The sequence below is a fragment of the Hyperoodon ampullatus genome (genome assembly GCF_949752795.1).
Source record: "Hyperoodon ampullatus genome assembly, chromosome: X".
NCBI classification, from domain to species: domain Eukaryota; kingdom Metazoa; phylum Chordata; class Mammalia; order Artiodactyla; family Ziphiidae; genus Hyperoodon; species Hyperoodon ampullatus.
In genome coordinates, this window is record NC_136913.1 from 21,409,461 (window position 1) to 21,436,130 (window position 26,670).

General features: G+C 39.9%; 1 protein-coding gene across 2 annotated transcripts; it reads left to right on the top strand.

Moving 5' to 3' along the window:
- The first annotated feature begins 618 nt into the window (after positions 1–618).
- Positions 619–19,072, top strand: PRDX4 (peroxiredoxin 4). Of its 2 annotated transcripts, XM_079727907.1 has the most exons (7): positions 619–988; positions 4,739–4,856; positions 8,115–8,231; positions 11,185–11,307; positions 14,663–14,793; positions 16,293–16,327; positions 18,958–19,072. In XM_079727907.1, the coding sequence occupies exons 1-7, from the start codon at positions 742–744 to the stop codon at positions 19,006–19,008; spliced, it is 822 nt and encodes a 273-aa protein (XP_079584033.1). In that variant the 5' UTR covers positions 619–741; the 3' UTR covers positions 19,009–19,072. The 2 variants fall into 2 exon arrangements, with proteins under 2 accessions (XP_079584033.1, XP_079584034.1); XM_079727908.1 differs by lacking the exon at positions 8,115–8,231.
- Positions 19,073–26,670: the final 7,598 nt, after the last annotated feature.

Sequence of the window (26,670 nt, forward strand, 5' to 3'; positions counted from 1 at the left end):
ATGGGGTAATTGTCAGAAGATGGAACTATACTGTGCTGGAACAAAGTTTGGTTTTCTGGGAACTTTTCAAGTCTTTAAAAAAAAAAAGACACCTTTGAGACAGGCTTAAGTCACAAAACTGCCTGTTTGCCTTGCCTGCTGAAGGAGAGTAAATGGTTAGGCCTTTCTTCTCCAAATTCTCCCAGAACTTAAAAGGGCTGCAACTAAGGGCGGGGATGGGGGGGGCGGGGAGTCATGGCGCTGCTCACACAGACCACTTCAAGGAAGAAACAAGTACTGTTAGAAGTATAAAGTACAAGCCGTTCAGAGGCAGAAAAGTTCGTCTCACTTTTTGGCGGGTATGGTGTGCGGTGGCGAGGCTTTGTGGAAGAGGTGACGTGAAAGGACGTCTAGCCCAGCGCAAGGGCGGGAGCACACGACACCAGTCACGGGCGACGCCACTCCGCAGAGTTGGGCTAAGCTCCCAGCTTTGGCCCGCCCCGGGGCGCATGCGCAAACGCCTGTAGGAGCTGAGCAGGCGGGGCTGACGCCCACGTGGCGGGGCGGGGTGGGGGGAGCACGGGAAGCGAGGGACAGGGGGAGCGGGGAGGGAACGGGGAGGGAGCGGGGAGGGAGGAGGCGGTGCAGCTTTCTCGAGGCCGCGCTTCGGCTCCCGCGGGCATTGGGCGGGCGGTTGTAACTGGGTGGCGGCGGGAGAAGTAGTTCTCGAGCCAAGGGACGTGCGACTATCCTCGCGTAGTCATGAAGGCGCCGCGGCCGCCACTACCCGCGACGACTTCGGCCCCTGGCCGGAGCCGAAAGCTACTGCTGCTGCTGCCGCTGCTGCTGTTCCTGCTGCCGGCCAAAGCTCTGCGGGGCTTGGAGGCGGAGGAGAGGCCCCGAACCCGCGAAGAGGAGTGCCACTTCTACGCGGGTGGACAAGTGTACCCGGGGGAGGCGTCCCGGGTTTCGGTCGCCGACCACTCCCTGCACCTCAGCAAAGCCAAGAGTAGGTGGTGCCCCGCCAAGGCGGGGTGACCGGTGGCAGAGGGAGGCGGGAGGTGGGGAGGGCCAGGAGACACGTGTACCCTGGTTACGGTGGCTACCCGGGGGCCTGGCTTGGGCGGCACCCCCTGGGCTGCCCTCGGTCCCGGGGAGAGCCTGGCTCTCTCCTTGGGGGGTGGGGGGATGGAAGGGGGTGCGAGGTGTGAAGAAAGGGATGGGTTCCACTAATCAGATTTTGGAAGAAGTAGTGGTTACCCCAGAAGCCACAGATGAGGGAAAGAGGATGGCACTGGTCCTGGGCTTGCAGGCGACGAGGATGTTGTGCAAACTGAAACACTTCCTCAAACATCGCAAAGAGCCTGCAGCACATCGCGTCTGTTCTGCGATTTCGGGGAAGAATGCATTGATAGGTTGAATAATGATTCACAGAAAGTTTGATTAAACAGAAAAGTGGCCAAACAAAATGCTCAAGAGGGCAAACGTTTCATTTTTCTTTTTTCTTTGATTGTTGTTACATCTTATAAAGAAGACTATTAAAAGCCACCTTCCCAAAGACCTGTGTAGTTAATGGGTATCCTTTGTGTTTCTCAGAAATGAGGAACTTGTTACAGGGTGTACTTTGGAGGCTCTTTGTAGGGAAATGGGAAAAGGGAGGTTAGAAGTAATGCATTTGGGTTGATGATAAACCTCGTGGCAAATTTGTGTCCTGCCAATTTAGCTTTTGATTATTTGCATTTCTGTCCAGTGTACACAACTAATGGCCACTTTCAGGAAGGACACGTCAGACTAAGTAGATACTGAGAAAGTTGTGGCCTGCTGCATCTGGATGTTAAGATTAGCCCAAAAAAAGTGGCTAGGGGCTAAATAAAGACTGTCCCTTACTCGCTTTTAAGTAACTTGCTTTTCCTACTGACCATTTGGCATTCTCAAGATGTGTATTTGGCTTTTGTGGTACAGTTACAAAATGCTCCTTGCCCAGGTTCAGTGAAAAAAAGTAGTGCTTCACAATTATGAATCCCCAGTGTTAAATTGCATGTTGTTATGCCTTAGGATGGAGTGGGAGTGATAAATGAGAAAAACTGTTTCGCCTCCTTAAACATCTGCAGTTCTTTCCTACTGAAAGTTATCTTTAGATTTTTGTTTTTAAAAAAGCTAGTGTTGCACTTCTAAAATCGTATTTCCAAGTCCCATTGGTTTTACTTGCCTGGGAAGATATTTTGAAATATGTCAGCCAGTTAAGTGTTTACTGGCATTACATATATTTTCCATAACAAATCCCATCCAAGTCTGCACACGGAAGCAAAAAATAGTGGTAATAATAGATTTCCCTCTACCAGAAAACCTTTTCAAGTTTTAGGTATTTGCTATATTTCTCTCATGTGTAGGCTCATCTAGAATTAAAATTACAAGGACTTTTCACTCATAAAATGGAATGTTATGGCACTATTAAGGTCATACTTCCAAATAATTTTTAGTAACATGAAAAACTGTTCATGATCTACTGCTTCCTTTTTTAAAAAGGGGGGCACAACGTGATCCCAATTTGTGTGTTTAAAAAAGACTGGAAGGAAAGACATCAAAATGTTAACAGTAGTTAAATTGATGGGGCTTATGGGGAGAGAGGATTTAAATATTCTTCTTTATACTGCTCTGCATTTGCTTTATTAATTATATGATTTATATTTGGGACAATTTTTGTTTGTTTTTTAATACATGCACGGGGTTGCTTTGGGAATTCCATTTATAGATCTTAGCAAACTGCATTCTTTTTGCTCTGTAAACTGATGACAGTTTTTTTTTTTTTTTTGAACTAACACTGCAGTTCTTAAATCAAGAACCCAAAATTTCCCAAGGGGAAAAAAAAAAAAGCAAGCAAGCAAGCCATATCCAGGATATGAGGGCCTGCCTTTCTACCACCTTGCCAACATGGTGGTATCATTTAACAAATCTTTACCGATTTGCTAAGCCAAATAATAACAATAAAGTATTCTATCAGTGTTTAAAAAAGAAAAAGAAAAAGGAACCCAAAATTTCCAAAATCAAGATTTTCAGAACAGAATTTTTCAGTTTTATTGGTCTTCCCAATATGCTAAAATCAGTAAGGACTATCATTGTAACACATTTTTTAAATTATAGTTAATTTATTATAGAAGATTTATTTTATTTACTTTTATTTATTTGGCCACGCCACACCACAGGGCGTGTGGGATCTTAGTTCCCCGACTAGGGAGTCTTAACCACTGGACCACCAGGGAAGTCCCTGTAACACATAGTTACAATTATAACCTCACACTTGAGTAGCATTTTAAGTAATGTATATAAAGCATATATAGTTCTGTATCCTTCTGCTATCTAATTCTCCCTCCTAGCCTTTACCAAATCAGATCAAGATATTTCTGGCTCAAGATAAGGAATCACGTGTTACATATTAACTTCACAGAGAAATTAATCTTAAGTTTGTCTCTATTTTCAGAGTTACCCAAAATGCTGGATATTATACAAAATATAATAAATGCTGGCTATTAAGCCTTACTTTCTAGGAACCTTAGTCAAACTTGGAAGCAAGTATTGACTTTAATGTATGTAATGGTTCTGAAAGTTAAGTGCTATCTGAATGTGTTAACAGAAGATCAAGGTACATTATTATCAAAGCGTGTTGGCTAGACTTACAGCATGCCCTTACAAGAGAGCAGCATGAACTATTCAATTTCCATTAGGTCACTTGAAACCTGTTCAAGAGGGGTCCCCTCTGGGCTTCCCTGGTGGCACAGTGGTTGAGAGTCCGCCTGCCAATGCAGGGGACACGGGTTCGTGCCCCGGTCCGGGAAGATCCCACATGCCGCGGAGCGGCTGGGCCCGTGAGCCATGGCCGCTGAACCTGCGCGTCCGGAGCCTGTGCTCCACAATGGGAGAGGCCACAACAATGAGAGGCCTGCATACTGGGGAAAAAAAAAAAAGGGGGTCCCCTCTTTCAAAGCCCTGGAAAATAATCCCATGCTCTGGGATTTTACGCTTCTGTCCTGATATATTTGCAGATTTCCTTTTCCTTGAATGTAGCAGCAGGTCCTCCATGTGTATGTGAGATATTGGACAAGCATTTAAATTAGTACATCTGGAATACTGCCATTAGAGAACCAAAAATCTAAATATTTGAAAGTAGGAAGTTGATTAACTTGGAGGGGTTATAGTGAAGTATCCAGCAGGGTTTAGTGAAGGGGTGGAATGTAGGGGGTCTGTGAGCATGAATAGGAAAAAAATCTTTATTTTCACTAACCTCCCACTGAAATTTGGCATTTCTTTCCATTATGGACATCAGCAACAAACCACCTTAGCTTCAGCAGTACTTGCTTGTAGTTGTCTCCAGTAGAGTCACAGATATTTTCATGCCACATTATGGTTGTTGCAAGTGTCCTGAAACATCATTTACACCCAACACAATCTTGGGTAGTTACTAGATCACTGCTAGATCTTGCAGTTTTAAAGTGTTAATAAAAGGGCACAAATATTAATATATCACCAGTTTGTTTTTTGATCGTTTTGATAATTGCATTTCAATGTAATTGGTTTCCTTTGCAATTCTAAATATTTTATGCATTCAGTAACACTATTCTGAGAAGTCCGTCAGCATCACCAGACTGCTAAAGAGGTCCAAAGATTCTGAAGCCTTGATTTTTAGTGATTTCCTAAAGATGTGCTTCTGTCATCCCACCAACCTTCTCATTGTTAAAGAACATCATATATTTTTCTTTCTTAGTTACCAAGCCAGCACCTTACTGGGAAGGAACAGCCGTGATAAATGGAGAATTTAAGGAGCTGAAGTTAACTGATTATTATGGGAAATACCTGGTTTTTTTCTTCCACCCACTTGACTTGTAAGTAATACATGTACATAGCAGCTAGTAAAACCTCAGTCATTATCAATCATTATTCAACAACATCAAATAGTTAGAAATTATTTTATTTAGCACTTGTTCTTAAAGGGAAAACGGAGATGAGTTTTTTCAAGAAGGTAACATCTTGAATATATTTCAGAATCATAAACCATTGACCCCAGTACTTATATCTATGTGATTGTGTTATCATAATGTAATCATTAGAGGAAAGCCACATTTATATTCATTAAGCTATACTTACTAAGGCAAGAAAATGGACTGAGAATATTTTAGAAAGCATTTAATAGCAAGACTTATGCCACAAATCTGTTTCTCTGTTAACTTGAATGTTTATAAGCCTTTTTCTCTGGTGATGCCATTTAACTATGGTTTTACTATTTTATTCTTTGCTACATCTGTTGCTTTTCTGTGATTTGAACATTTTCCTGAAAATACTGGATATGCTTAAGGAATAATACCTATTAATATAAATTATGGTTATGGGGGTAGTTCTCTTACTTTAACTCTGGCCGTGAGCACTTTTGTAGATAGAAAGTTGACTCAAAGTAAATACTCTTGGAACTTTATTCACATTGAGGATTTAACTTTGAGTGTTTTTCAAATTCCTTGAAAGTAAAAAGATACAAAAGAGAGTTATCGCAACTTTTATCTTTTTTGTTTGAATATATTTTTTTGTTACAAAAGTAAATAGAAGATTCTTCTGTCTTTGCCACCGTATATTAAGGTCGTTTTTACATTAGGAGTAATCTAGAACTAAGTAAATATATTTTAAACTTGCAGGGAGGATATACTTAAGCTCATATCTTTAGGTTGTCTCTAGGCCAGAGGTCAGCAAAGTTTTTCTGTACAGGGCCAGATAGTAAATATTTTAGTCTAAAGTGATCTTCATTGCAACTACTCAATTTTGCCTTTGAAGCACAAAACAGTCATAGACAATAATGAATGAGCGTTGTTGTGCTCCGTTGAAAGTTTATTTACAAAAAATAAGATAGGCTAGATTTGGACTGTGAACTGAAGTTTGCTGACCCCTACTCTAAATCCAAATAGAATTCTAATAAAAATTTGTACATTGAGGCTAAAACAAATCATGAATCTGCATAATATGTAATCTTTTAAATTAGTAAGAACTTGCTTCTTTCTAATCAACTTGTACTATGGCTTGACTAGCTAAAATGTATTATATAACTTAACTTCAAATAGAAACCAGAAGTAGAAATTTTTATATAAAATGATAGGCCTTCTAAATTCATGCTGTAAAACTGAAAAGCAACACATACATTAAATATATTTGATGCTAAACCTGAATTTTGAAATTAGTGTAACATAGACAAATATGCTATTTCTCCAGTGTTATTTAAAACTCCATAATGAATAAGATATATCTAATTAGAGCATGATGTTAGCAGTGGTCTTCTGGGGCAAGGAGCTGAGAGAGCTTCTTTCTGTTGTTTCTGTGTAATGCCTGCCGGACTGGGCCTGGTTAGAGAAGGAAGAATCCTGGGACATTTGCCATAGTCTGCAAGGAAGAAAGTCAGAATTCTGCCGAGATTCTGCAGAATTTCAGTTTTCTGCCTAAACTTTAAGTTGGGCCAGTATGTCTCTAGGTAGCATTTCTTGGAATAATAGGAAGGAGGGCAGGGGCCGATCATTCCTACCTTTTGGAAAATATTAAAAATACATGTCATAGGCCAGGTTTCCAGGGACATAATCTGGATTAGAATTGTCTGCTTGCATATGGCAGTCCTCCACTCAAACAAGTGAAACGTTTGAAAAGCCTGTATTGGGCTGTGGTAGGAACTTGTTGTCCTCTAAGTCTGTTTTCCAGACTTTCTTGACGACACATGGTAGGAAATAGATTTTTCATTGCTGCCCAATACACTTATACATACAAGGTAATATTTAGTCTGTATGTACCGGTATAGTCATGCTCCTTAAAATACTGAACAACTTCCATACCAACCCCCTCCCCAAGTTGCCCCTCGCACCTAGTCCCTTTCAGAAACCTCCAGAGAGAGCTAAAGCCAACCTTGAGTTAAGGTGGTTAAATATTTTTAATATCACTCCTGAATACACACATATATATGCACTTATATATACATATATATGCTTTATAACTTACCCTTACTGTGTGTGATGTATGTGTGATCATACTTTCTTTTTTTTTTTTTTTTTTTTTTTTTTTTTTTTTTTTTGTGGTATGCGGGCCTCTCACTGTTGTGGCCTCTCCCGTTGCGGAGCACAGGCTCCGGACGCGCAGGCCCAGCAGCCATGGCCCACGGGCCCAGCCGCTCCGCGGCATATGGGATCCTCCCAGACCGGGGCACGAACCCGTATCCCCTGCATCGGCAGGCGGACTCCCAACCACTGCGCCACCAGGGAGGCCCTGATCATACTTTCTATTTCACTTTTTTTTTTTTTTTTTTTGTGGTACGCGGGCCTCTCACTGTTGTGGCCTCTCCCGTTGCGGAGCACAGGCTCCGGATGCGCAGGCTCAGCGGCCATGGCCCACGGGCCCAGCCGCTCCGCGGCACATGGGATCCTCCCGGACCGGGGCACGAACCCGTATCCCCTACATCGGCAGGCGGACTCTCAACCACTGCGCCACCAGGGAGGCCCTCTATTTCACTTTTTTAAAATGTTGGTTGGAACTCAATAAATTGGCTTAAGGAGTCCCTATCACTGCTTGAAAAATACTACCCTAAGGTAATATTCTCTAAATATGCCTGCCCTTCTGACAACGGGACTGGGAGATGAGGTAGTAAGTAGAAGAGGACCTTATCAAGAAAGGGAGGGGGGTGGGAGAGTATTTTTTCCTCATCTCCAAAATAGAGGTAGGTCCATCTAGCTCATAGGGTTGGCATAGGAAGGTTAAAAAAAAATAGTGAAACAATGTAAAATTTGTATTGATCCTTTGAAAGCTATAAAGTATTACTGAATAAAAGCTAATAAAATGGGGGATGCTACCATAAGGGAGAAGGGAACATTGGTTGACCACTGATCCATTAAGTTATAAAAGTAAAGTTTATCAAGATGTAATTGGGAACTCTATAATATACTTTTTAAATTAAATAAGATTTGATCAAATAACCATTTTTTAGACTACTCCATCTTGAGAAGCTTCATATATAAAATTGTTCTTAATGTGTGTTTTTATATACTAAAGGTGTTTATAAAAACAAAATCATTTGAAACTAAGTATATGTGTATTTTGAGAATAATTTTTTTTTTAACTTTCAGCACTTTTGTGTGTCCAACTGAAATCATCGCCTTTGGTGATAGAATTGAGGAATTCAGATCGATAAACACTGAAGTGGTAGCATGCTCTGTTGATTCACAGTTTACCCATTTGGCCTGGTCAGTATCTTAAACTTAATATATTTGTAGGGAAAAAAATGGACATACTCTTAAATTATGGGCAGACAACTCTTAACATGACAGGAATATAGAGGAGCTCCAGTGGCACAGTCAGTTAGCACATGGTACTTGTATGACAGGAATATAGTTATTTATCAGACAGTTCAGGAATAAATTTATCTGAGAGCTGCTAGTTCAATGAAGGTACAGTAAAAATGCTTAAGGATTTTATAGGACATTTCAAATTTGGGGAAAAAAAAGTTAAATTCAAAAGATGTAATATCCATAGCAAAAACCACTGAATTGTATGATTACTTTATTATCATAAATTGGGTAACCTTAATCTGGAGAAATAAAATCTAAAATACCATGTCTCTCTGTTACACAGTTGTCTAGTATTAAGTCAAACTCAAAAGAGCTTTTATAATTACTTTTTAAGAAGCAATGATTTTTTTAATTAATGCTTTAAATAATTTTTTAAAATTCATTAAACATGAAAAGATGCTCCGCCTAATTAATTGCAGAGAATTTACAATAAAATGACAAGAGATGCCATTTTTTCCCTCTGTCTGGCCAAGAGTTGAAATATTTAAGAATTTCATCCAATGTTGACAAAGGTGTGAAAAAATGGTACTTACACAAACAGTTGATTCAGCATTTCTGGAGAGCAGTTAGGCAACATGTTTCAAACATTGAAATGGGGCTTCCCTGGTGGCGCAGTGGTTGAGAGTCCGCCTGCCGATGCAGGGGACACGGGTTCGTGCCCCGGTCTGGGAAGATCCCACATGCCGCGGAGCGGCTGGGCCCGTGAGCCATGGCCACGGAGCCTGTGCTCCGCAAGGGGAGAGGCCACAACAGTGAGAGGCCCGCCTACCGCAAAAAAAAAAAAAAACAAAAAACATTGAAATGTTCATGTTGATGTGAGTTTTGTTTTGTTTTATAAATTTATTTATTTATTTATTTTTGGCTGCATTGGGTCTTTGTTGCTGAGTGCGGGCTTTCTCTGGTTGCGGCGAGCGGGGGCTACTCTTCGTTGTGGTACGCAGGCTTCTCACTGCGGTGGCATCTCTTGTTGCGGAGCACGGGCTGTAGGCTCGCGGGCTTCAGCACGCAGGCTCAGTAGCTGTGGCTCATGGGCTCTAGAGCTCAGGCTCAGTAGTTGTGGAGCACGGGCTTAGTTGCTCTGTGGCATGTGGGATCTTCCCGGACCAGGGCTCGAACCCATGTCCCCTGCATTGGCTGGAGGATTCTTAGCCACTGCGCCACCAGGGAAGTCCCTAATGTGAGTTTTTAATAGCATCCATAATTTTGTTCACAAAATTTTTGCACAATATTGTTCAGAATTATTTTGCTTTTAAAATTTAACACTCAATTCATTAAAGTAACAAAGTCAAAACAGGTTTTTCTCCATTTACAATTATGTATATAAATATATATACATATACATGAATATATATTTGTATATATAACTGTAAATGTATATAAATTATAATTGTAAATTATACATACACACATATATGTATGTAAGTAAAAGTTTAATTGGTTCAGGAGCTACAATTTAATTTACATTTCCTTAAGTAATTAATTCTCTTAAGTATTTTAAGATGCAGTTATATATTTAATATATTCAAGCATCTCAATTTTCAGACAAACTTTCCCAAGAACTTAAGTAATTCTTGCAAATCTAATAAATAAATAGGTGTGTCTTAAGTCCTTTAAAAATGTTTCTTTACTAGTTATAAACTAAAATTTCAGATTACACATTTTGAATTGGAATCATAAAGTGAATCTGTTATTTTAATATGCCAAATCTCTTAAATATTATAAATAATTTAGTATACAAATATATACTGATTATTTCTTAATATAAAAATATTTAAACTATGGGTTTAATTTGCTTCATCATTTCTATAGTAATTCTAAATCTTTGCAGGATTAAAACACAAATCCACTAAGGAGAAAGTTATGTCATCCCAAATAATTTGGGATTGCTTTCCCAAGGAATTTTGGGGGATACATTCTCAGCTGGATAGGTTTCATATCAACCAGAGATTTCTACTTGGATGTCAGAACTGGGAATGCAAACATCTGGAGCAACAGTTCCCTGTTTCCTAACGGCTACATCAGTGTCCTACCATGAGGGCCCCAACCCACATCCCCCAGTTTCAAGTTGGAGAATACTTAAATCTGAAGACTGATGAGTCTGAGATTACAGCTAACTTCCTTGCTGCTTCAAGTGGACTTTGCATTTCTTGTCTCTCAGAATATTAAAATGCCATCCAGTCGTATCCTGCTTATCTCACAAGGCTTTGTCTTGCAATCACAATTCTAAGGTTATGCTTATGACAGTGCATATCCTTTGATCCATAATTCCACTTCTAGGAATTAATCAGACAAGTATACAAAGTTGAGAATTATCAGGATTTTCCAGCAGTGTTTATAAAAGCAAAAAAAATGGAATCAGTTTAAATGACTGTCAGTAGAGATTAGTAACATATATTATGTCTGTACATTAAAAATGTGATGTGTATCTCCATATTTAGTGTTTAAAGGATATGAATATATTGTTAAGGAGAGGGAGAGGCAAGAAAAATAGAATGTATATTAGCCTGTCTTTGTTAGAGAATGTGTGTGTTGTGTGTTTGTGTGCAATATGCAAAGAAAGAGTGCTGTTTTAATATATGCCATTTAGGGCTTCCCTGGTGGCGCAGTGGTTGAGAGTCCGCCTGCCGATGCAGGGGACACGGGTTCGTGCCCCGGTCTGGGAGGATCCCACATGCCGCGGAGCGGCTGGGCCCGTGAGCCATGGCCGCTGAGCCTGTGCTCCGGAGCCTGTGCTCCGCAGGGGGAGAGGCCGCAACAGTGAGAGGCCCGCCTACCGCAAAAAAAAAAAAAAAAAAAAAAAAAAAATATGCCATTTACTTAACCCTGAAAGGTAAATTTTCTGTTACAGGATTAATACCCCTCGAAGACAAGGAGGACTTGGGCCGATAAGCATTCCACTTCTTTCAGATTTGAACCATCAGATCTCAAAGGACTATGGCGTATATCTGGAAGACTCGGGCCACACTCTTAGGTACCTTTCAGTGGTTTTACATTATGACAAATATGAATATATTTGTAATCCTCCTTGAAATGGAGCTAGAAGATACAATGTTTGATCAAGAAATATTTGCTCTATTTGCAAAAATGTTGTAGATACCATTAAAAATAATTGGTACGTGCCCAACTTAAGCTATGTGAGTGTCATAGACTGTTAGAGCCAGAAGATTATTTAGAGGTCTTTGACCAACCCTGTCATTTTACATAAAAAACAGATTCAGAGTTCCATGGACTTAGCCAAAGTTACTGTAGTTAATTGCAGAGCCCAGACGTGAACCCAGGTCCCCAAATGGTTTGTCCATTTCTTTCCCCTCTTTTCCAAACTGACTCTAGTAATGGTTTTTCTAAATACAAGTATCATAGTATTTAGCAAACCTGTCTTTGGAGTAGGAAAAATTAAGGAAATATTTTACCCAACAACCCTCATTGAGTTACCTGAGTTAATAAATACTGATAGAATTCTTTGAAAAAAGGGCAACTTCAGCTTGAAACAGTTTTAATTTTCTTATATATTGTTGATTTGCTTTGCAGTGCTAAGTTTTTTTAATGTTTTATGTGAAGGTGTCAGTATTTTATAATCCTGTGGGTTTCATATAACAGCCTTATTGAGATATAATTCACATACCATACAACTCACCCATTTAAAGCATACAATTCCGTGGTTTTTAGCATATTCAGAGTTGTGCAACCATCACCACAATCAATTTTAGAACATTTTCATTGCTCCAAAAAGAAACCCCATCCCCATTAGCAGTCACTCCACATTTCACCCAGTCCCCCTCCCCTAGCCCTACACAACCACTAATCTACTTTATGTCTTTCTAGTTGCCTATTCTGGACATTTCATATAAATGGAATCCTACAGTATCTGCTCTTTTATGACTAGCCTCTTTCACTTAGCATAATGTTTTCAAAAAAGGTTCATCTGTATTGTATCATGTGTCACTACCAAGTTCCTTTCTCTTTTTTTTTTTTTGGAAACTGACAAAGGATTAATCTCCAAAATTTACAAGAAGTCTGTAATGGTTTCTGCCTAGAGTTTATTACTAAGTTAACTCCCAAAGAGTAAATATGCCACTAAAAAGATTGAGGCACTTTTAAAATTTAGAATTATTTGAACATTAACCAAGTGAAATTATCTAATATTAGCTATTTTATGTGATTTGAACCAATAGTTTTTTTAAATTTTTTATTTTCATCAAAGTAATATATGCACATAGTTTTTAAAAGTCACATTTTGTTCAACAGTCCTCTCCTTACTCTTAGCCCTGCTTCATGGAGGAAGCTACTTTCAGCCCTTTAGCTACTGCTTGCATTATTTGACTCCATATTTCTAAATAGTATCTTATATAATACATCTCCTGGATATATCAATTTTGGTATTATTTTTCATGGTAAATAGGACTTTATCTTTCTTACATCATCCCCAAATTAATTTTCCCAGTATAATGTGTCACAATTTTGGATTAAGTCAATATTCAGTGTTTATATAAATATTGTTCACCGCTAAGCTTTTAAGTGTAGTGTGCTGAAGATTACCTTCCCCTCTGGCAAATTTTTTTATTTTCTTGTAGCTAATAAACTACTTCATTTCTTTCATTCCCTTAGTTTTCTATATATCCATCACTAATTATTCCTAAATTCCACACCTGGATTGTAACCCCTCTAAGTACTGCATTTTTCCTCTGTCAGTTTTTTTCCTCCATCCTCCTGCTTCCAGTCAGACTGATGGCTCGCTAGGCCTGCTACATAGCTGTTGTCCTAGTACTTTATGCACCAGCATCCTGGGACGTTCCTTCACCTCTTCTCTATTAGATACCCAATTTTCTGGCTCCCATGCCTGCCTGCCTTCTTTATGTAATCCTTTGTTATGGTGAAGCACATCCTCATAGCTTCCTAATACAAGGTCATTGGAAGGTAAAATGCTTGAGGGCCTTCTATGTCTGAAAATGTTTTTATTCTGCTCTCATGCTTGATTAATAATGTGGCTGGGTATAGAATTCTAGATTGAAAGGCATTTTCCTGTGGACATTTGAAAGCATTGCCCTGATACCTTTAGCTTCTGGGGCTGTTATTGAGATGTCTGTTGCCATTTTAATTTCGTACTTTTTGTAAGAATGACCTGTCTCTGCTCTGTGGAAGAGACATATATACATATTACACCAAGTATGGCAAATGCCTTAGTCTCATAGTCTACCAAAGAAGCAGTTAACAAAATCAGAACAGAAAACAGAAGCTACAATTTGCTACCAAAGAAAAGGCAGATTTGTTTTTGTGTGGTGTGTGTTGGTATGATGTGCCTTACAGAGGCAAGATCAAAATTTCCGATCAGGGTCACTTACTTCAGAACAGACTTGATCACCTTTGATGAGAATTTTCAACTGTAAAAGTAGTACATGAAAGAATACCCATATGAGTAGTAATTAACAATTTTGCCTGAGTTTGGCCAAGTTGATATGGTCTAAGGAGATTGAGCCCTAGTTAGTTCAGACGTTGAGTTGCTCATTCAAAAAAGGTGTTGTAGAATGAGCAAGAACACTTCAGTAATGTTTAACATGATCATGGAATAAGATTTCATGTAATAGATATGTAATGCCATGTATTTCTACTAAATATATATATATATATATATATATATCATCATTATTTTAATACTTGTACACAAGCAATTAGCCCTAGTACCCGAGATCCTTTTCTAATCCAAAGTATTGGGTTGAAATCCATGTTGACTGAAATAAATAGATAGTAAAATCCTTTGACAATTTTTATCTCTAGTATACTTTAACTCTTACAGTGCCACCCCTATCTCAATAGCAGGTCTTTTAGGTCGAGCTATCTCATTATTCCCCAGGCCTTAGTAGTGAATCACATATAGAAAGATTCAGAAAGAAAGGCAACTTCATATTGGTGACTTTGTCTTTTTCCACCACTGAAAAAGGAAATGCAAAGACATTCTAAACAGCCAGTGAGAAGAAACATGGATCACTCCTTCACCCAAAGGAAGGCTCTGCTAGGTAGTTTAGTCATTTCATTTACAGTACAATCCCAAACCTAGTACACGTCAAGATTCAACTGATAATACTACAGTACATTTCACAGACAAAAACAAATTATTAAAGCTACCGTTTAACAGTGATAATCCCAAAATATACAGTAGATAAGTGTGGGTATGGGGGTGTGTGCATGTGCATACCAGTCAAGTAGGTAAGTAGTGAGTTTTTGGTTCTGTATAACATCCTTCTGTGTGAGCGGTACAGGGGTTCACATTAACTAATATTTTTCTTGACTGAGAACAAATGTCCTCACCTTACCATTCTTATGTTTTACAGAGGTCTCTTCATTATTGATGACAAAGGAATCCTAAGACAGATTACTCTGAATGACCTTCCTGTGGGTAGATCTGTGGATGAGACACTGCGTTTGGTTCAAGCATTCCAGTACACCGACAAACATGAAGAAGGTATCCTTCCCTTCTAACCATCATAGCCTCTTGATTTTTTAGTTTGAGAGATACTAGCATAATTAGTTTGGTTTCTTATCTTACAAGTAATTTTCATGGTTCCAAAGTCTTCTGATTGTTTTCAGATTATTAGGTCTTTTAAGCAGATCAAATTATAATTTAAAGTGCTTTTAACAAGATATCACTAATATATTCTACTTACTGAATAGGATGGACAAAATATTATTTTCATAGTCCTTCTGGTTAAGCTCAGAGAAGTTTCTGCTACTGTAATTTTTCAAATTATGTTTCTATAAACTTAAAATGCACCAGCCAATCTGGCAGTATCTAGTAACGTAGGTTTTATTTGCATGTTTACATTATTTGATTTAGCTTTTTTTTACTCAGAGTAATTCAGAAATCCTTAAGGTTATTCAGTATCACACTGGTAATCTGTCATTTCATCCTTTCACTTCAAGTTTTTGTAGTAGCCAAATGGAAAAAGTCAGATCTTCTTAAAATAGAACACATGGGCTTCCCTGGTGGCACAGTGGTTGAGAGTCCGCCTGCCGATGCAGGAGACACGGGTTCGTGCCCCAGTCCGGGAAGATCCCACGTGCCATGGAGCGGCTAGGCCCGTGAGCTATGGCTGCTGGGCCTGCGCGTCTGGAGCCTGGGCTCCGCAACGGGAGAGGCCACGGCAGTGAGAGGCCTGCGTACCGCAAAAAATAAATAAACAAACAAACAAATAAATAAATAAAATAAAATAGAACAGAACACGTTATATATTCCTTTCAAAAGTGTAACTCAGTGCCTGAGTCAGGGTGCACTCTAAATCAAGGGGAAATCCTGCCTTCCAAATAATGTTAAAGTCTCTTCTGACAAACAGTGAACCATGGCATCAGTAAAAATACTGCAGGACATAGCAGATAAGCTTAAGGGAATGTACATTCAAGGAATTTTTGCTGTACCCAGACCTTTCAGTTTACCAGATTCCCAAACTTTCCAACTGTATTAGAGGAACACTCAATTTGGTTTCTTCTATTGTAAATGTAACTAAACATAACTGACAAAAGTGAAAATAGATTAGCTGCCTGCTGATAAGCTCCATGACTAAAATTTCTTGCTGCAAGCCAGTAGGCTAACAGAAGTCAAGTGTTCTGTAGCAATGTTCTCATTAATATAGGCTCTATTTTCAGTTTCATTTGGAAAAAGAAAACACAACAGCTGCTAAAGAGAACTGAACTCTGTTTTTATTTTTTTATTTATTTTTTTATTTTTGCGGTACGTGGGCCTCTCACTGTTGTGGCCTCTCCCGTTGCGGAGCACAGGCTCCGGACGTGCAGGCTCAGTGGCCATGGCTCACGGGCCCAGCCACTCCGTGGCATGTGGGATCTTCCCAGACCGGGGCACAAACCCGTGTCCCTTGCATCGGCAGGCGCACTCTCAACCACTGCGTCACCAGGGAAGCCCTGAACTCTGTTTTTAAACTGTCTTTTGCCAATTTTTGTTTCTTTCAGTGTGCCCTGCAGGATGGAAACCTGGTAGTGAAACAGTAAGTCAAACTGATTTTTCTGTTAAGAGGATGGCTGGGGCAAAAAAAAAAAAAGCCAACCCTAGGATAATCTTTCCTTGTAATAGAACTGCCTTGATTTTGTAAATGAAGTAAACATTGCTAGGCAGAACTCATAAGACTACAGGCATTCTTTGGACTGTACGGAGAGTAGCTGAAACTGGGAAAGCAGAATATGGGACCTGACGCTGTGAATTTTAAAGCCAAGTATACAGAGAAAGATACCATTAAAAAGGGGGGGGGGACAATGGAGACGTGGTAGAATCAATTCAGGGCAAAGAAGACAGTCACAAGAAACACCTTCAGTGTATATTAAAAGCTTTTAAGAAAATCTGGCTTACTGGGGGCAGACACCAAAAACAATGGGAACTACAAACCTGCAGCCTGAGAAAAGGAGACCCCAAACACATTAAGTTAAGCAAAATGAGAAGACAGAGAAACACACAGCAGATGAAGGAGCAAGGTAAAAACCCACCAGACCTAACAAATGAAGAGGAAATAGGCAGTCTACCTGAAAAAGAATTCAGAATAATGACAGTAAAGATGATCCAAAATCTTGGAAATAGAATGGAGAAAATGCAAGAAACGTTTAACAAGGATTGAGAAGAACTAAAGAGCAAACAAACAACGATGAACAACACAATGAATGAAATTTAAAATTCTCTAGAAGGAATCAGTAGCAGAATAACTGAGGCAGAAGAACGGATAAGTGACCTGGAAGATAAAATAGTCAAAATAACTACTGCAGAGCAGAAGAAAGAATGAAAAGAATTGAGGACAGTCTCAGAGACCTCTGGGACAACATTAAATGCACCAACATTTGAATTATAGGGGTCCCAGAAGAAGAAGAGCAAAAGAAAGGGTCTGAGAAAATATTTGAAGAGATTATAGTTGAAAACAATCAGATTAATTAACAAATCCATCATCTCACAGCCTTTTTTGTGTGGGGTGAGAAGGCTTAAGATCTACTCTTCTAGCAAATTTCAGGTATACCAACAGTATTAACTATAGTCAACCGTGCTGTGCCATGAGTTGACTGAGCAATGTGGAGTCCCTCGTGACCAAAGGGAGGGCAGCAGGTGGTTTGAGGATAGGGCAAGGGTAGGATGAGGAAAAGGAGATGAAGTATGAACTAGTTCAAGAACTACAGCTGTGAAGGGAAGAAGGAAAGAAGGAAAGAAAACAGCTGGAGAGGGGGATGTAGGATCAGAAAAGGTTTGGTGGTGGCGTTTCTTTGAAGATAGATATATTTTTCATCTCCATTGCACAGGCCTCCTGATATGTCTCCCAGACCTGTTTCTCTCCTCTCCAACACATGTCATTCTGCAGACTGGAACCTCTTAGTGGCTCTGCAGTACAAAGTCCTCATGCTCGGGCGCAGCCTTCAAGCTTCTGCGTTCTCTCTTTCCACTGCCTCTCCCTGGTCATCGTCCCATGATTCACACACGCACATACACATGCACACATGCTATGCTCCCACCAAATCACATGACTCATCTTTCCCCAAACTAAGCCCTACTCTGTCACGCTTTTGTGCCTTTGCTCAGGTCTTTCTGTAGCCTGGAGTACCTCTCTCCCCTTCCCTAAATTCCCCAAATTCTTCTTTCAAGACCAACTTAAATGCTACTTCCACTCTGAGGCCTTCCCTGATGCCACCTCTGCCTCTGTTGAGTCACAGAGCCAGTGTCCTAGTTTTGTGTGTTGCATCAAAAGCAGTTATGTACACGTACATCTTCCCCACGTGCTTGTACGAGCCTCCAAGGCTGGGACTTCGGTGGTTACCACTGGATCCCCCACTGTGCAGCACACTGTTGGCACCCAGTGGTTATGCCATAAGTACTCTTGAATTGAATTGAAATGCAGAGAGATTATACATTGGCAAAGACAAAATATTCCTGGAGTGATGCCTGAAATTAGGTAACATTTATTTTATGCTGAAGAAAATGCATATAGCACTATCATAAGCTGATTATAATAAATTACAAGTTTATTTTTTTATATAGGGATAGATGTACTTTACCTGTAACTAGCAAGTAACAGTTAATGTGAGAAATTAGAAACCTAGGAGGTTTCTAAGGCTGTAACGCTCTAGGAGGGAACACTTTTTCTTTCAGAGTATTTGTCCATTCACTAAATAGGTACTCATGTGGTTTTTAGAGCACTTCTTTTACTTTGCGGTTTGAGATTAAAAGGTTACAGTTCTGGACCTCCAAGCAATCCATCTGAACCCACTGCCCCCTTTTCAGGTTGTAGCATACCATCACTTCATCAGCAGATAATTTTTAAAATACATTAACATCTGTAGCCATGCTCTCTCAACATGTTTGATTTTACACCATACCTGAAGATGCCATGAAAGCCTGGTGGCAAAGAGAAGAGCTGTAAGTAAATTTGAGGGTGCCTGAGTACAGATGTTAATTTACTAGCAAATTATCTGCCTTCTGGGATAGCTGAGATTAGCAGGACAAATCCAGTTTTTCCTAAATATATATGATATAATTTGGTACACAAAATAATCTTTATCTTTAGTCAAGAGATAAGCAACTAATGTCAGACTACTGTTGATACACTTTGGTTTTTAAAATGAATAACTTGCTTTTTTTCTTTAACAGATAATCCCAGATCCAACTGGAAAGTTGAAGTATTTTGATAAACTGAACTGAAAAATACTTCCTCGGGTCATGATGCTTGAAACTTCTCAGTAAAGTTCACTGTTTTATTACCACATTGTGTTGCAGTAGTAATTTCTTGAATAATATAAAAATCCATGTCAGGGTCCAAAGATATTTAGTGTTTGGTAGACACTGATGCCAAAAGGTAGGCAGTTATTCTCTATCTTTCCAAAATACAAAAATGTCAGACTGACTCAAACTCGTAACAAGAGTAATAACATTAATGGAGTACATGCCATCTACCAGGCATTGTGTTAGGAGGTGAGGTGCATTATTTCACTTAATTCTCACAGGAACTCTTTGAATTCTTTATTTTACAGATAAGGAAACAGTTAGCTAGCAAAGGTAGACTCAGTCTTTGAACCCAGACAGGCTAATTTCTAGTTTCGGGGCTGTTACCACTCCACTGTGGCTCACCTCTCTGTACCTTTGAGGGTGGCAGGAAAGAATAGGTTGTGAGCACAGTCACCTTCTATAGCGTCTGGTAAGGACGGTGAACCCCAGACTCTCTGTATACAACATAAAGCCCCTTGGTTCCTCCTTTTTTCTAAATTTACATTTACAGCTTGTACTAAATCTATAAGTAACAACTTACATGTTTATATTAACAATGGGCGTTCCTTGGTGGCTTGGTGTTTAGGATTCCGGGCTTTCACTGCCGTGGCCCGGGTTCAATCCCTGGTCGGGGAACTAAGATCCTGCAAGCCGCGTGGTGCAGCCAGCCAAAAAAAAAAAAAAAAGGTATTTAGTTTAACAGAAGTTGAATCCCTAAGTATATGTAGCCAGCTATTCACAAATGACCACATATAAAGCTGAACTCCAGTGGAACTTTGTCACCCCAGTATGGCAATGGCTTTACTATAATTATATACATGCCATGTAGTTTAAGGGAACTGGGACCCGTGAGCATCTGCCTCGTCCTGTCTTCCATGCTAATCCCCTCTCAACACTCGCAAAAAGCCCCTCGCCCCAGGGGAGGCCGTCCTAGAGTTGGGGTGTCCCTGGCCTCCTGGCTGACGCTCTGAGTTCTGTCATAAACGGCAGGGGATTAGTGACAGGCATTCGGACATGGACACGGGAATCCAACTGCCATTTATAACCCTTTGCTATAGCAAAGTATGTTCTAAGTGCTAGCAGTCAACATTTTAGAAGCCAACTATTAGTAAAGTTGAAGACTGCTACTACTTTGGTGTTCAGACAGGTTTGTGATAATCCTGTCAATCAATACTTGCAATACAGTTGGAATCTTATTCTCAGGTTTCCTCTTTCCAATCTGAAAAGTACAAATTTTTTTACTCATGGAATAAGCCTGTATCTTCTTGATTAATAGTTTCCATTCTTTGGAGCTTTTCTAGCCTCATGTTCATTTTAGATATGCTTACAAGGAAGACAGCTATTTTTGGATCCATTCAAAAAAGCCAGTCATTAATGTTTTCGTTCAACTTTCAGGAACTATTGATCACCTACTCTAAACACTTGGCATGTATCAGTGACCGAAGACAAATTTCTGCCCTCAAAGAGCTTAGTATTTGATTACAAGCAGGTCCTAATAGTATAATTTCCAGGTACCTACAAATAAGTGAAAATACATCCTGATTCACCACTTTTCATATTAACTGGGTAATGTCAATAGCCTATAAATGCACTCCTCAGTGCCTTTTATCCCTTCAAACAGCTGACTTCTGAAAGTCCACAGGCCGCAAAGTATACCCTAAAGATGATCTCATGTGGCCATTTACAGAAGGCTAGAAAGAATGTTCCAAAAGCACAGTCCCCTGCTCTGCTGGAGAGGATGGGCCCAGGCCTGACCAGGATGAGCTACAAGAGACAACTCCCAAACATGCTAACCTATCATAATCTACAGCAATGGTTCTCAACTGGGCACAATATTCCCAAGGGACATAGTAATGTCTGGAGATGTTTTTGATTGTCAACTATGGGAATGCTACTGGCATCTAGTGGGTACATGTCAAGGATGCTGCTAGACACCCTACAATGCACAGGACATACAACACAATTATCTGGTCCAAGTTGTCAACAGTAGTGAGGTTGAGAAACCCTTCTCTAGGGACAGTTGCCAACAGATTATGGAAAGGAGACCAGTATAGTTTAGTAGCTACCTGTGCAACAGGAGGACAGACCATGCCATGACAGTAGAAGCTTATCCAAAATAATAGGTCAAGAGGTGGCCCGAAGTCTATGAAACACACTAGGCAATGTCTTTTCAGTGCACTTACATATATATGAGTAACATCTGTGATTCCCTGCTTCTCCCTCAAATTTCTGACCTTCTGTTGAATATTCCCCAATTAAGCCTAGCCAGTGTTCTGACCTTTACAATGATCGTAGTGGACTGCTCTTTCGGGGATTTCTTAGTCCCCAGAATCTCATGCAAGGAATCATTCCCCACTCCCATCATTTCTTCTATATCCAAGGGCACATCTAATCCTACACCCTAGACTTTCTATGTCAGTAGACTTCCAGGTTTTATATTTTGTTCTTAAATACATTAACCACTATTTTATTAATGATATTTTTATACCCTAACCCCCCCATATGATACCATGGAATGCATCCTTGTATTTTGTTACCCATGAATTCTGATGTTATATCACTGAACTATCTTTGAGTAGAATTCTTAACATATGAATGTGAAGAAATGTGTATTTCAGGTAAATAGGTCCATAAAGGTCGCCATGCCAGTGTGTGCGGGGGGATGTATAAATATTAATATGTTTGTGTGTATACATGCATATACATACACATATACATACATATACATACACACATCTATAAAATCATTAAATTTTTTACTTAGCTTTTAAAAGGAAATAAAATATAGCTACTGTGTATTTAGTCTTAGACAGCAAAGCAACTTTTAGCAATTCCATTATTAACGTAATAACACAATTTGGGCATAATGTTGTACACAAGTAAAATCCTAAAAAAAAAATTTTAAAGATCCACCTTCCCGAGCCTTAAGCTTAAATTTTTTAAATTAACAAAAAAGTCAAACACCCAAATTCACCTAAATCATACATTCGTTCATATGGAAGTTATTAATGACCTGCACACATGCAATGTACTTTGCTATGCAATACAGATAAAAAGATACGACACAATCCGTTCCCTCAAGAAGCCCACAGTTTCCCAAAGTCAGCATGTAAAAGGAGCAATACAGTGAATAAATGCTAAAAATGCTGACACCTGTGTTGGCTCCAAGGCCAGCATGAGCAACGACAAGGAAATATAGGAATGATGGAACGTGTCACAGGAGGGGAGGAATAAGCCCATTTGCTATTCGTCCACTGAAGGCTGTATCCCCTGCCAGTGTACCGTCCTTATACAAAAAGGCAGTGCTTGGGGCTTCCCTGGTGGCACAGTGGTTAAGAATCCGCCTGCCAATGCAGGGGACATGGGTTCGAGCCCTGGTCCGGGAAGATCCCACATGCTCTGGAGCAACTAAGCCTTTGCGCCACAACTACTGAGCCTGTGCTCTAGAGCCCATGAGCCACAACTTCTGAGCCCACATGCCACAACTACTGAGCCCGTGCTCCACAACAAGAGAAGCCACTGCAGTGAGAAGCCCACGCACGGCAACAAAAAGTAGTCCCCCCGCTCTCCACAACTAGAGAAAGCCCGCACACAGCAATGAAGACCCAATGCAGCCAGAACTAAAATAAATTTAAAATAAAAAAAATTAAAAGGCAGTGCTTGTGACCCAGCCTCAAGAGACAAAGCGTTGACTGGTCTTCCTCTCTCGTGATCATCTACTGGGAGATGGCACATACTATAGAGTTAATTGGCTAGATTCAGGGGTCCAGTGTGTGGCCAAGGATAGAAGGTAAGAATTGAATCTGCAGGCCTGGGGGTTTGTTAACTTCAAGCTCTGGCCATTTGTGCAGCTCAGCCAGGACATCAGAAAAAGGATTTGCAAGTTTTCTATCAAAGGGAGTTATGTTGCACTGTAACCCAAACCCAGTGAGATGGCTCCCAGCACACCGAAATCCCCTTGTCCTGAGGCACCCTGTCAGGATAAACTAAAAGAGCATCAACTAACTCAAACGATTTTTGTTTTTAAACCCATCTAATTTAGAGAAAAAAATGGGAAAAAAAACTTTTAAATTCAGACCAATCAAAACTAAGTACAACGCAAAGAAGCATGTTAATGTGTACTGAGAGAACCCCTTCCATTAATGACCATGACCCATTTAGATGTATATTTTACACTGTGACCTAGCACACCCATAAATGTGCATGTGCACCATGCACATGCATAACAAGTTTCACACAATACTTACCATTACTATGGGTGATGCATTCTTTTTATTTTTGTAATGTTGGCCACAATCCACTAAATTTCATGACCTACCAATGGGTCACTTTTTTTTAACAAATACATACATATAAAATATAAATTTAAATTTATATATGTGTGTGTGCATAAATAAAATCAGGATACAGTAAATGCCTGGCATATCAATACCCTGTCATGTAATTTTCCTTCCATTATGGTACTGTTCATTTGTTTTAGCCATACTATTCCCTCTATTAAAGGTACACAATTTCTGTGACAAAAAAACAAAAATATCCTACCCTTTCTTTTGTTACTACAATCCTTTCTCTGAGGTATTACTTTATCAATGCCTCTGGCTTACTGAACGGTTTTGAGAAGGTCCTGTTTTATTCTGAAGCTCCTTTTTTTTTTTAGCATACACATCTTAACTGGAACTTGATTTTTTAAATTATGTGCAATATAGTCATTAAAATATTTCTCTAACCAAACAGCAAAGCAAGTGAAGGGAAGTAGGCCTAAATCAGGAAACTCTGGAATGAGAAAGCTGCCTCTCCTTTTATGGAGAAGGAAACAGAACCCAAAGAGATGAATCCGCCACCCTATGCCCTGAACTAGCTGGCTGCAGACATAGGTGAGACCTCAGAGGTGCCTAAGAGCCAACATTCGGGCCAGCAGCACTCCTCCCACGTCACACTGCCTGCCCGAAACCCACTCGCTGGACCAAAGGACCCCAAATCCACCTCAGATTGATCCCCATAGATCAAAATAATCCCACGATACAACAGTTTTACTAGAAGCAACGTGACTGGTCAGGGGTCCTTAAATCCGTTTTTGAACTTGCCAAATCCCTATTTTTAATTCCTCTTTCTTGTTATCTATTTTAAAGTAGTTCATTATTTGTTGCCCAGAGAGGGACAGAAAACATTCACAAGTCAATTTAGAGAGTCAATCACAACTGCAGCAGAAGTTTTTCTCTAAGAGCAAATTAAAACAAATGCCCAAAATATTTCAGTCATCCTTGTCTCTTATGGTTGAGACCAGATTGTATTCTCATGTATGTGTCTGTGTATGTATGTGCATGTGTGTGTGTGTGTATATATCTCACAAGTTAACCCTTTATCACACTAGTTGAGAAAATATGTATGAAATGCGGCAAAGGGCCAAGATTCTAGACCTAGTCTAGGCCTACCCCACCTAACCCACCTATATACAGTTACAAGGTGGGCTGTGGGAAGTTACTTTCCCTCTCTAAGTCTCACTTTCCTCATCTGAAAAAGTGGGTAATAATGGTATTGACCTCAAAGGCTGATTCTAAGGATTAAATTAGAAAATACATTTTGATGTCATTAGCACAGTGCTAAGAATCCAATATGTGTTAGCCATATATAAAAATTCTTATTTTATGATGATTACATACTGTGACTGATTTTTTCCTACACTGCACTAACATACAAGTTGCCATGGGGTTCTATATAACCAAATAAAGAATCCGTAATTACTTCCAAATGTTTTCATACTAAAGCATAAAGCACTGAATTTGAGCTTGAGGCTCTTACACAGAAACAGAATAACACAAACTTATATTCTCTGTATCAAAATGGAGGCAAATATCTTATCAACTAACCTTCACCATCTTCCTGATGCACTTCCCTTCGCCTCCCTCTTCTAATCTATAAAGGAGCATAATGCTAAAAAATTACTATTCAGAATTTGTTGTAAAGTTAAACGCATTGTTACAAGTTAACGTTTTATAAAACATCAGCAGTGACAGCAAGAAATTACACTCCTGTTAAAAAGCAAGACTGCCAACCCTGGAAAGCAGGAAAGTCAGTCAGATCTAAAATGCTGCCCTAAATTTGTTTTTAAGAAACATAATACTAATACTTGATTCTTCATAGCAAAAGAGGGCATAACGATTTACCCCTTAGATAACAGAATACAGAGTATAATCCCGGCTCTGTAAAAGTTATTAAAACTCCTAGTGTGTTCCATTTATTCATAGGTATTAACAACAACAACAAAGTCCATGATCAAATAAGTTTCACAAAAGCTGATGTAAAATGTTAAAGAGGTGTTCTAATGGCCCTACTTTTCAGTCTTTTTTTTTTTTTTTTTTTTTTTTTTTTTTTGTGGTATGCGGGCCTCTCACTGTTGTGGCCTCTCCCGTTGCGGAGCACAGGCTCCGGATGCGCAGGCTCAGCAGCCATGGCTCACGGGCCCAGCCGCTCCGCGGCATATGGGATCCTCCCAGACCGGGGCACGAACCCGTATCCCCTGCATCGGCAGGCGGACTCTCAACCACTGCGCCACCAGGGAGGCCCTTTTCAGTCTTTTGTAAGCTAATACGCATTATAAAATACCAGAGGAGAGGTATCCGATGCAGTATCTCCTAATGTTACTTGTCAATAAAATGTTTAAGATATTTTATAAAATCATATATTATATTAAGTTGTTTATAATATAAACATATAAAATGTTTATGAAAGAACATCTCACCAGTGTCCAAGGACTTCACCCAGGAAAGAGAGTTGGATGCTTGGAATTACTCAGCCCCTTGCCATCCAGCCCTAGACACCACTGCTTTTTGAAGCTGTTCTTTCTTACCAGCAACCTCTCAATCATCCAACCGGTCGCCTCTCCCCAGTGCTCATCTTTGTGAACTTCCATGACACCATTGATCACTCTGCACAAAAATGGCTTTGAGAAACAGGAGGATGACGTAGTTAGGAGCTGGGAATCTGGCTGTTTGCTCATGGAGCCCACGTGCCACCATTTAAGAAGTCCACCTAGCCTCTTAAGAGAGTCCTGGCTGGCCCCCATCCGTTCCAGCCTCCCCAGCTGATGTGCCAGATGGTCTATCCCCTGACGAGCTCCCAGGTGAGCACAGCTGCCTGAGTGACCCCAGCCAATGCCACACAGAGCAGAAGAACCTCCCAGACGAGCCCAGCCACGCCACAGAATCAAATGTGTCTTTTGAAAGATGAAAGGTCTTTTTCTCTGCCCAAATTCATTGAAAAGAAAAATAAAATGTTGAACTCCCTGGGGCGGGGGTGGAGGGCAAACTTCAGTTTTCCAGGACTCAAGCTACTGGCTCTATTCAAAGAGAGGAGAAAGAGCAGACGGTATAGAGAATGCCGGTAGCAAAGGGAACACACAGATACGTAGAATACTCGGGTTACCACGAGAAATGGAGCCACAGCACCACATGGGCACACAGAACACAGTGCAGAGCATACTAGCGTGAAGTGAACGCTTCTAAGGAAACCAAAAATAAAGACACCATCCTCGAAGACTGCCCAGTGAAGAACTACCTAAGCAAAAACTAAGAACTTGGTAATAAATGCCTGATGTAAAAT

Bases quoted from the DNA above. Each gene is read 5' to 3' on its own strand.
- PRDX4 (XM_079727907.1), top strand. From the start codon at position 742: ATGAAGGCGCCGCGGCCGCCACTACCCGCGACGACTTCGGCCCCTGGC. The intron at 989-4,738 runs GTAGGTGGTGCC...TTTCTTTCTTAG, and splicing joins GCACCTCAGCAAAGCCAAGA to TTACCAAGCCAGCACCTTAC. The intron at 4,857-8,114 runs GTAAGTAATACA...TTTAACTTTCAG, and splicing joins TTCTTCCACCCACTTGACTT to CACTTTTGTGTGTCCAACTG.